This window comes from Zeus faber (assembly GCF_960531495.2).
Source record: "Zeus faber genome assembly, chromosome: 13".
NCBI classification, from domain to species: domain Eukaryota; kingdom Metazoa; phylum Chordata; class Actinopteri; order Zeiformes; family Zeidae; genus Zeus; species Zeus faber.
The window spans coordinates 4,294,079-4,305,905 of record NC_137198.1 but is presented as its reverse complement, the minus strand read 5'-3'; the positions used below and the strand labels follow the sequence as shown (position 1 = coordinate 4,305,905).

The 11,827-nt window shown below is 47.9% G+C and overlaps 1 protein-coding gene across 1 annotated transcript; it reads left to right on the top strand.

Annotated features, from left to right (window-relative positions):
- Positions 1 to 927: 927 nt before the first annotated feature.
- On the top strand, positions 928 to 10,199 carry ezra (ezrin a; the record flags this gene model as incomplete). The annotated part of the gene is made up of 12 exons (XM_080012217.1): positions 928 to 1,005; positions 2,051 to 2,146; positions 2,684 to 2,958; positions 3,822 to 3,905; positions 4,200 to 4,346; positions 4,799 to 4,895; positions 5,662 to 5,825; positions 7,718 to 7,848; positions 8,162 to 8,322; positions 8,657 to 8,749; positions 9,362 to 9,640; positions 10,035 to 10,199. Exons 1-12 carry the CDS (start codon positions 943 to 945, stop codon positions 10,197 to 10,199), a joined length of 1,755 nt encoding a protein of 584 aa, XP_079868343.1. The 5' UTR covers positions 928 to 942.
- Between the last annotated feature and the right edge of the window lie 1,628 nt (positions 10,200 to 11,827).

Below are 11,827 nucleotides of genomic sequence, written 5' to 3'. Positions count from 1 at the left end.
CGGTTTTTCGACCACGAATGCGCAGCGGCCGCGTTTACCCAGCGTCAGTCCCCTGGTCCTGCCCGTCGGGGGGGAAGGGGGAGTGCGGAGGAAACCTGGCCGCCGGGTCGCATGCTCTAATCTGCTTGCCGACAACCTTGTAGCACCTTGACGGCGCAGTCCAAAGTCTGAGCAGATAGCGGGAAATTATGGCTTCTGAGCAAAATCCACTCCAAAGCCACACACCTACCACATTACCTCAGTCAGAAAATCATCGAGGATTTTTTTGACTCGTGTATTTTTGCCGTTGAACGGGGTTGCGTTGAGGCGGTCGCAAGATCCTGATCGTTTCACGAATCACGACTTGGAGTTGGGTTGATTCTTTTGTCACTTCTACTATTTTGAGGTTTTTTTGTTTTTTTTCGGTGATTGTAAACATAGAAAGTAGTCACCGTGACCATTAAAAAAAAAAAAAATTATAAATACAAAAAATAAAAATACAAAAAAAAATAATAATAAATAGCAAAAAAATTGTGATTTTAAACAAAATGTAATTCCCATGAATCGGATTAGTTCTCGCTGAAAATACAGCAGCAAAGACAGATCCCTCAGGTTCACCCTGTAATCAATAACTTTTATATGAACCTGGCCATTATTAAAAATCTGCATGAGCAGTTTTAACATTTTTCGACTCAATGATTTGATAGAAGTAAAATAAAAATGAGTAAAAACAAATAAATACATAACATACGCGCTCTTACTACCTTCCCCCCGGGCCTGAGGACTGACTTTCATCGATATGTTTTGTTGGTATGTCGTCGCTTTTCGCTGCTCTTCTCACGCCTCCCGAGCCCCAGGCGGCGACGTGCGCGCGTTAAGGGACGAGGGGCCTTGAGGGCCGTGGTGTGACCCCCCCCCCCCCGGGTGGCCCTTTCTCCGCAGGTCAACGTTCGGGTCACCACCATGGACGCGGAGCTGGAGTTCTCCTTCCACCCCAACACCACCGGGAAGCAGCTCTTCGACCAGGTCAGTGCGGCCGCACCGCCCGCTGCGGAGAGCCGACGCCTTTCCCATCCTCCATTCTCCATTCTCTATTCTCCATCCACCATTCTCCATTCTCAATTCTCCGTCCTCCATCCTCCATTCTCCATCCTCCATCCTCCATCCTTCACTCTCCATCCTCCATCTTCCATTCTCCATCCTCCATCTTCCATTCTCCATCCTCTATTCTCCAACCTTCATCCTCCATTCTCTATTCTCCATTCTCCATCCTCTATCCTCCAATTCTCCATCCTCCATCTTCACTCTCCATCCTCCATTCTCCATCCTCTATCTTTCATTCTCTATTCTCCATCCTCCATCCTCCATTCTCCATTCTCCATCCTCCATTCTCTATCCTCCATCATCCATTCTCTATCCTCTATCCTCCATCCTCCATTCTCCATCCTCCATTCTCCATCCTCCTTCCTCCATTCTCCATCCTCCATTCTCCATTCTCCATCCTCCATCCTCTATTCTCCATCCTCCATTCTCCATCCTCCATCCTCTATTCTCCATCCTCCATTCTCCATCCTCCATCCTCTATTCTCTATCCTCCATCCTCCATCCTCCATTCTCCATCCTCCATCTTCACTCTCCATCCTCCATCTTCCATTCTCTATCCTCCATCCTCCATCCTCCATTCTCCATCCTCCATTCTCCATCCTCCATTCTCTATCCTCCATCCTCCATTCTCCATCCTCCATTCTCCATCCTCCATTCTCCATTCTCCATTCTCTATCCTCTATCCTCCATCCTCCATTCTCCAACCTTCAGCCTCCATTCTCCATTCTCTATTCTCCATCCTTCATTCTTCACTCTCCATCCTCCATTTTCCATTCTCTATTCCACATCCTCCATCCTCCATCCTCCATTCTCCATCGTCCATCCTCCATACTCTATCCTCCATCCTCCATCCTCCACTCTCCATCCTATAACACTGACATGCCATAGAGACATTAGCTGTGTGCTACTGTAGATGTCATTGATCGCATGATCCTCTCCGCCCTGGTGATGCTGCTGCTGATCGCAGGTGGCCAGGACCATCGGCCTGAGGGAGGTGTGGTACTTTGGGCTGCAGTTCGTGGACAGCAAAGGCTTCTCCACGTGGCTGAGCTTCGATAAGAAGGTAAAAACGGTGGATTGACCAACGAGTCACTTCATAGCCAGCCCCAGTCTGGCACAGGGAGGGCTGGGGCCCGATCCCAGGGGCCACAAGAGGGCGCTAGTTAGGCCGCACAAGCCTGGGTGGTGTATTTAGAGAAAAAAAAATTGTTCCCTTTAAGAATGGCAACCCCAAACGCCCGTTTTAAAGACTTATACTGAACTATATAGATAATAATTTTGCAAACAGAGACCTGCTTTTTATTAAGAATTGCATTTATTTTGGTATCTTAAAACTAAAAAATGTAAATGTTGTTTAAATTTCAACTATAACATGGTTTTCTTATGTAATTTATTTCAAATGTATTTAGATCTCGTCCTGCAAAGCACTGCATAACATCTCCGCATCAAGTGTATTTATAATATATTCATACTTATAATCTATTTATAAGATGAAGCTGTGCTCATTCATTCTAGCTACTCTAGTGAAATATATTGTACCACTGTTCACCTTTTACCCCCTTTATTCTGTTTTTTTTTTTTTTTTTTATTCTACCCCCAGGTCACAGCGCAGGGCGTGCGGAGGGAGACCCCGCTGCAGTTCAGGTTCCGGGCCAAGTTCTTCCCGGAGGACGTGGGCGAGGAGCTGATCCAGGACGTGACCCAGAAGCTCTTCTTCCTCCAGGTGAAGGAGGGGATCCTGGGGGACGACCTCTACTGCCCCCCCGAGTCCGCCGTGCTGCTGGCCTCCTACGCCGTCCAGGCCAAGTTTGGCAACTACAGCAAGGCGGCGCACCAGCCCGGCTACCTGGCGTCCGAACGCCTGCTGGCCAAGAGGTGAGCGCGCGGCGAGGTGCCGCCCCGGCCCCCCAACCTCCTGCTGACGTAGGCCTTTTTTATTCTTCCCAGGGCTTCGCGACGACCACGCCCCGCCTCAGAACCCAAGACATTTAAGTTCACGTTTTTCATTGGGGTTCGTTATGCCTAATTAGGTCAAATCTGGGCGGCCATGGAAAATAAAAGAGTGAGAATATCATAAAGCTAACGTAATATTATAATATAATGTAATAATATAGAAGACCAAATAGTCCCCTCCCAGGAGGTTCGTTTTTTCACCCATTTTTCATTCGTTTGGAATAAATTAAAAAAAATATTGAAAATTGAAATTGTAAATGACAAATAGAAGTGTATATTTGAATAGTTTTTACATTTTATTTCCCCTGTATATTAATAAGTGCTTGGTGGAATGAACAGCTTGTGATACCCTGCCATGATGATCCCACATTGTGTGGTTGCCAGTTTTAAAGGCAGGATGCAGTGAGATGTGACTGCTTAAAAAGAGTCGTTTGACCTCTCCTTTAAACGCTGGAATCCTTTCATCTTCGGGTTCTAAAAGCTCTGTCTCTGTGCAGTGTTTTCTCAAGCTGTCGGCCTCTTAATCATTTACTTTACCGTGTGTGACCCCGTCACATATCGACCTCCGGCAACAAAGGATGCAGCCTCTTCCGCTAGACACCGTACCATCCGTTTGGTTTATGACTGAGTATATACACACAGTGTGTATCTCTACACACGGTGTGTATCTACACACTGTGGGTATCTACACACCGTGTGTAGAGATACACACTGTGTGTAGATACACACAGCGTTTCCCGTTCCACCTAAACGCTTCGGGACGACACCCGTCTCACCTGCCGCAGAGTGCTGGACCAACACAACCTGTCTAAGGAGCAGTGGGAGGAGCGCATCCAGGCCTGGCACGGCGAGCACGGAGCCATGCTGAAGTGAGTGTCTGCCTGTCTGTCTGTCTGCCTGTCTGCCTGTCTGTCTGTCACCTACCTGTCTCATGCATCCAGTGTCAGTGGGTTACATTCAATGTGACATTTACTGTTTAACCTGACGTATTACTTTTAAAAAGTTGATCCGTTTCAATAAATCTCCTTCAGTGTTATTCAGCTATTAAATGCATCCTGCACAGAACATGAATCACATCACAGTGGGCAACACCCATCATCGGGTTATTTCATTGGCTTTTATCAATTCCATCAACGTGTAGCCCGCTCGTCCTCTGCCTGCAGGGAGGACGCCACGCTGGAGTACCTGAAGATCGCCCAGGACCTGGAGATGTACGGCGTCAACTACTTTGAGATCAAGAACCGCAAGAGCACGGACCTGTGGTTGGGGGTGGACGCCCTGGGACTCAACATCTACGAGAAGGACGACAGGTGGAGCATCCTGTGCATTACTGGCGGGCACCCCGGCAGACTCTTACCTTTCAAAAGACTTTCCGGGAGCAGCGGCGTGCGTTTAAAGACCCCGGGGGTGCAGGGGGTCCAGGCGCGGGGCCCCGAACCTGCCGGTCACTGATCCCACCGCACGTCTGACTGCACGGCCGCGTTGCCGTGGCGTCCTCCAGTCGGACGTTGACCTGTCTCTCTTCCTTTCCGTTTGACATCGCTACGCGGGGGTTTGCGCCCCGCCCTGCTGTGTGCCCTGAGGATGAGTTCATGCGTGTTTACTTAAGAAAGGGGCCTATAAAATATAACGTGCATATTTAAACCCAGAACACACACACACACACACACACACACACACACACACACCCAAAACACACTGACGTCCATGTTAAAATGTTGGAGGGATGGGTGACTGTTCTATTCCTTCTCTCTCTTTTCAGACTGAGTCCAAAGATCGGATTCCCCTGGAGTGAAATCAGGAACATTTCTTTCAACGATAAGAAGTTCATCATTAAGCCCAATGACAAGAAAGCTCCAGTGAGTATTTGGAAACAGAGGCTTTAAAGTGTGCTTTGTTGTGTATTTAGAAGGTCAAATCATGGGAAATTGGAGGAGAAAAAAACAAAAACAGAGGAAGCGAAGTAATAACCACGGTTTGCAGACCTCACCGCGGACCAGCAGCGCCGGCCGCATCCTGTTAAAGTCATTGGACTTTTATTTGGGTATATTTTCTGAGTTCTCTACGCCCCCATGCGCTGCAGCGGCCTTGTGCCATTGGAATGCATGTGAAACAGTGATAAGAGATAAGTCACATCCACCTGTTCCATGGCCGTGTATCGATAATACAGCTCCCATTTGGGACCGTCTCCAAGTTGCTTAATACTTCAGAATTGTTAAGCCGCCACTCTAGCAGTTCCCCCTTCATCAATGCCGACCATCTGGGCGCTTCTCAAATAGATATGCAACGGCCTTTTTCCAGCTCGCTGTGCCGTCACTCACGAATAACGACGTGGTTTTATGTGGGCGGCCCGGAGCGTTGTGTTCCCTTGAGGAGAATCAGAAACACCCTTGGCAAAACGGGACTCCTCCAAAAATTTATTTATTTATTTATTTTGCGAGCAGGGGTGGCAGAGCTACAGGCATGCTCCAGCACCACGTAAGTGGTCATATCAGCCCCTTTTGGTTGAGTACAGCAGCCTGGACATGATGGAGGGGAACTGATGATGAATCTGAACAATGAGAGTCAGGAGTGGAACGTGAGCGAGAACGCCAAACCCTAACGCGCGCCCCACTCCCTCCGCAGGACTTTGTGTTCTACGCCCCTCGCCTGCGCGTCAACAAAGGCATCCTGCAGCTCTGCATGGGGAACCACGAGCTCTACATGCGCCGGCGCAAGACCGACACCATCGAGGTGCAGCAGATGAAGGCGCAGGCCAAGGAGGAGAAGCAGCAGCGGCAGATGGAAAGGTGCACAGGAAACTAGAAATCCCGGAAAAAAAAAACCTACAAATAAAATCCACGCCGGTAGTGTTGGTTTTCGTCGGTTTAAAAAGTCGCCGCCGTCGATTACTCCGCGGATCGCGTTTAAAAAAAAAAAGTTTATTTCCTGCTCCACGTCGATGTGGATCAAACTTGGACCGCAAGACGTCTAAGATGCCCCGGATCCAACGACACCTCATTCATGTCCGTGGGTTCGGCGGTTGCTTTGCGCCAGACACTTTCAGTTGGAAAAATGCCAAAGAGAGAAATAATAAAAAAAATCGGGGAAAAACACAATAATAATAATAAAAAAAATAATAATGATAATAATAAATAATCATAAAAAATAAGCGCCGAAATAACTGTCCCCCATGCAGATACAAACACCTATGTACGTCCCGGTTTGGGAGTCCTTAACTTACCTCGTAATTACGAGAAAAGATCAGGATCAAGATAATATCTAATATCTAAGATTATGAGATCAGGATCTCGTAATTATGAGTATTATCTCATAATTACGAGCTACTATCTAAGATCTCATAATTACGAGATAATACTGGTAATTACGCAATCCTGATCTCATAATTACGAGATAAGGTGTCAAATATATGTATTCTTTTGTGAATGCAAAGCCCTTCCATAGAACCGTGTCCATAGTTAGTTACAGTAAATATTATGAAGGAGCTCAATACGCATGCTCCTAATGTTCCTCTGTGGCATGTGACATCTTTCTCGCGCTCACGTGTGCACATTCTTTGGGGATTTGCTGACTTTAACTAAAACATAGTCGAATAATTATCATGTACGTGCAAACAGCAAACTATCAAAATACTTGAATTTCTAAAAAAATTCACGAACGTGAAGTCCGCAATTTTGGCTGATTAACATGGCAGTTCACACATGAATGCAATGCGGTTCATCTAAAGTATTTGTGTGTCCATCTGAAAAATATTCGTGAACACCAAATACGTCAGGGGAAAAATGTGAGTAATCTGACAGATTATTCATAGCAGAGAACCACTGGGGTTTGTTGTCGTTTATTAGCGTAATTTGCCGATTTATACCGAACTGGGTGCAATCAGCTTCTGAGAAATCAGAATGCGAGTAGAAAGTCGGCGCTAGGAAAGTGTCCTCGTGTCCCGTCCTCGCACGTGCTTCTGGAAGGCGTCTGCACAGGGACACAAGTTCCGGGGGAGGTGCAGGCAATGCCAAAGAAACGGGGTTGATTAACACCCAACCGCACACATAAATAAATAAATAAATAAATGCAGCACAAGTCACATAACCACGCTGCAAAACTTATGTGAAAAACATTGCTTTGTGTATTAGACGACTCGCAGACTTTTTATTCGCTGTAGCTGCGCAAGATGACGATGACAAAGCAGATAGGGTAACAAAAAAAAAAACTGAACAAAAATCAAATTCTATCACTGGCAACTAATGCTCACGTAAATCTCACCAACCGGCGATGCCCCCTGCACTGACAAAAACTGCACAGTTAAATGATAGTGCCGTGAAAATTCGGAATTCCGAGGGAATCGTCTCGCAAAGGGCCCCAATGTAAAAGTGATGTATGCCGTTTTTTTTTACGGCAGCTCCAGTGCTTGTGTATCGAGCTGGGTGTCGTCGTTGTGCACGTTGGCACCAGGTCGCCAACGCTTCACACTAAAAAGTCCCAACACCAAATCACTAACGACGGGCAAAAGGGGGAAATTTCCACGGCCAGAGAGTGACAGCAGACAATGCTCCCCAGAGGCCGTCCGGTCAAACCCCCAACTCCACCACCCGTGAAGCATTTGGAAAAGCTTGACCGTACCCCGCCCGCTGCGTGCCGCCGCATTGTGGATTCACGCCTTCGGTGTCGGTGCTGTATTCCTCAGGGCTCAGCTGGAGAGCGAGAAGAAGAAGAGGGAGGCGGTGGAGAAGGAGAAGATGGAGATGGAGGGTGAGAAGCAGGAGCTCATGAAGAGGCTCTACATGTTCGAGGAGACCACCAAGAGAGCAGAGAGAGGTGAGATGCCCGCCCGGCGACGCTCGCCCGGCGACTGAGATCCTTTCAGCTCAGCTGCAGCTTCTCACTGTGCTTGGATGCAGAGTAACGGAGCTGAAGGCTTAAAAACGCCTTAAACCTCCTTTAAAATCTGGAGAAGACAAAAATCACATTCGTCCGCCAGTCTTTCTAGGTTGTACGGAGAGACAACGTTTGCCGTTTTGTTGAATCTTTTGCACTTCGGTGGCTTTGGCTACATCGGCTCTAACCCGAAAGACTAGAAACAGGAAGTTGTGTCGCGGACTTGTTGTGTATGTTTTACGCCCCCCCGCAGAGCTCAGGGAGCAGCTGGACAGGGCCGTGAAGCTGGAGGAGGAGAGAAGGAAGGTGGAGCAGGAGGCGACACGGCTGGAGACGGAGCGAATGGAGGCCATTATCGCCAAGGAGGAGCTGACCAGGCAGGCCGAGGACCAGCTCAAGAGTCAGGAGCAGCTGGTGAGCGCCACTCCTCCACCGCGTTGACGGTGGAAGTGCAACGAGAGAGAGAGAGAGAGAGACAGAGAGAGAGCGAGAGAGAGAGAGAGAGAGAGGGAGAGAGGGAGAGAGGAAGTCAGGACCTAGACCTCACATTATATCATTTCCTTCACGGCCGACAGGAGTAACTGGGTTCTGGAACCCTAAAAATCAGTCGGCATGTATTTGGACAGGAAGAGGGTTTGAATGTTGAGTTGCCAGCGAATAAGGATCTGTACAAATGAGGTTTCCAAAGATAACCGGGGTGCATATTTTTGGCTTTGAAGTGACGTGCGATTTCTGCTCGTTCCCTCAGGCGGCAGAGCTGGCCGAGTACAGTGCCAAGATCGCCTTGCTGGAGGAGGCCAAGAGGGTGAAGGAGGAGGAGGCAGACTCATGGCAGAGCAAGGTGCGTTCCCCCACCAGACGACAGGACCTCACTGGTCCGTCGTCTGGTCCAAACCCACGGGTCTGGTCCTGGTCTGGTCAGAGCTCAAGTCAAGCTGAAGTCAAGAAGCCCCGAACCGGTGCGTTCTCGCGCCGCTTAAAATACGGAGGGTGCGCCAGGTGGGCGACGGGCGGCAACTGGATCGACGGAAATATCCCAGGATTTTTGGGACGGCGCTCTGAAGGAGTGAAACTACGGCAGAGTTGCCGCTTCCTAAGAATAGATTGAGAGGACGTACTTTCACACGTCCGATTTCGCCAGCGCTTGGTCTTGATCAACGGCCAAAAAACTCTCAGTCGCCGTCTATCTGCGTCGCTTTCTCCTTTGTTGGGCGTCATGTAGGGACGCTCTTTTGCAGATGACCATACTGTTGTAATGTGTCACCTGTGAAACGAATGAATTCATCCTCAGGCTTCACTAATGAACTTTATGACCGAACAGTGTCGAAAACAGAACATATGTACAACTGTATGTATAAAAAAGAAAAAACATAATAACAAACCATATAAAAATGTAATCCATGACCCGTGCCGGACAACCAGACCCACTCAACATCTCTCTATCTGACCCCAGGCCATGGAGGTGCAGGAGGATCTGCTGAAGACCAGGGAGGAGCTGCACCTGGTGATGGCCGCTCCCGTGGCCCCGGCCACCCCCGAGGCCCCGGCCACCCTTTCCTCCTCCTCCTCCTCGTCTTCCTCGGACAGCGAGAGCGACCACGAGGAGGAGCACAGCGGGGAGAACAGCTCCTGCAGCGCCGAGCTGCAGCAGCAGGACATCGAAGACCACCGCCAGGAGGAGGAGCGCGTGACCGAGGCCGACAAGAACGAGCGTCTGCAGAAACAGCTGCAGGTGAGTCCGGCGGGAGGTCGCGGGCGCCGGGCCCTCGGACCTGCCCTCGTTCCCGGGTGGGGGTCGTTCACCAAGGGAAATCCCGCAGTGAGAAGCATGTCGATGTGCCTGAGGGCTCTGACAAAAACAAACCCTGCGGCCGATGTATACACTCAGCAAATACTGTACATTTTTAATAATGACATCTTCTTAGGTCGCGGTTCCAGGTAATTCCAGGTTCTGGCCATGTCCATGTCTCACCAACGCACTGAGCCACCTGATATAACCCGATATGGATGTGGCTCGGTGGTAATCCAGAGGCAAATCCAGATGCTTGGCTCGTAATTCTGGAGCTGGAGGCTCCGCCCCCGGAGGGAAAGCCCACTAACTTTGTGCCACTCTGTTGACTTTGCAGGCCCTGAGCCTGGACCTGGCACAGGCCCGGGATGAAACCAAGAAGACCAGGCAAGACGTGCTGCACTCGGACAACAAGCAGAGGGGCCGGGACAAGTACAAGACCCTTCGTCAGATCCGCCAGGGAAACACCAAGCAAAGGGTGGATGAGTTTGAGGCCTTGTAGAAGCCTGTTAGGTGCATTCGATGAAAGTGAGGTCCGCCCCCCCTCTCGTGAGAAGTCCCAGCAAAGCTAAAGATAAGGGGGGGGGGGGGGTAAAGGGTGTCACAGATTTGCATAAAAGTGACTCATCTGTGAGGGTGTGATGTTGAGATTACACTGGAAGTTTTGTCTCAGGGTTTTCGTAAATTCACTTTTTTTTTCCCCCTAGGATGTCCTGTGCAAAATGCAATGCCGAACTTCAATCATGTTCTTATAATTTTGGGAAGCATAGCAGCACCGTGTCCTTTATGTTTTAAAATAACAAGCTGGTTGATCTCTGCACAGGCTGTGGGCTGTAGTGATACTTAGAAAGATGATTGAAATGTCTTTTCTCACGTTTCTCCTTTCAAATTTCATTGGAGAGGAATGAAGTGGTTTGAGTGTTTAACTGTTTTTCCACTTTGAACAATATGATGAAACAAAATCCGTCATGCAAGAAGCCTCATCCAAGAAGCTTAAATTAACATATTTTTGCAATTTTGAGATATAAAACCATAAATTTGTGTGTGTTTGCTTGCTTATAAATTTGAAATGACACTTAGGCAAATTTGTGGGGAACCGTCACGGGGCGAGGCTACAGAGATATCAAGGACAGCTCAAACTTGAACATGTTATTGACATAAATAATGTCGAACCTCTGAGGGTTTCCCACCTCCAGTTGTTCTAAAATAGCCGTACAAAACGTCCTTTTTGCAATTTTCATTTGGGACGTAACTTCTTCTCATCTCACTCGAACAAGGTTGTTTGCCAGTATATTTATGAGCCAACGTGAACAGATTTAAAAAGACGGCGCCGACGGTGCTCTTGTTTGTGTAATAATATCATAAGTATTGCCCCACCCTTTTCCCACCACAAAATAAAAGCATAAACAATATCGTTGATTTAAATGTGCCGCTTGGTTTTATTTCAAAGCCCTCTTCGGAAACAAAACAACAAAAAAAAAAAGACGTTGCTTCTCAATATTTGCTAAAGAGGAGGATTTGCTTAGTAAATGATGTTGCTAGACGACTTCTGGAACCTCTGGGCCTTTATCTGTTTGAACAGCTGCAGCGTAAATACTACTGCCTTTGCTGGAAGCCTCCATTTTTTGGCTATTTGACATCCTTACAACTTAATGTAGGCTGAAGATGATTGCGTTTAAATGTTGAGCTCAATTTAAGATAATAATGTTTATCATAGTCTCACATAGTCCCTCATAGCATGACAAGCAGCCTCTGGACCACCTTGTTCTGCTTATGTATAAAGGGAGTAATTACAATGAAATATCCCCTCAGGAGGATTTCGCAGCCCCGTGTGGCGCCCTTTATCGTGTATCTTGTATTTTTATTTGTTTCTCAGCAGTGGTGGCAACCAAGTACAAGTATTCTCTCAAGGTACATGCACGGTACAGTTACAGGACATTTTTCAAGTATCCGTGCCCGCCTAAGCATATTCAGTTTCCGAGGACAAATAACCAAACCTTTTACTCTATTACATTTCTAACACAGTCAAGCCAGAATTATATTTTTTTTTAATAATCAGTATTTATATGTTTACAGGCCTGTACAGTACATCAAAACCAGGGATCGGGTCTATCAAACCGCTGATTTGGG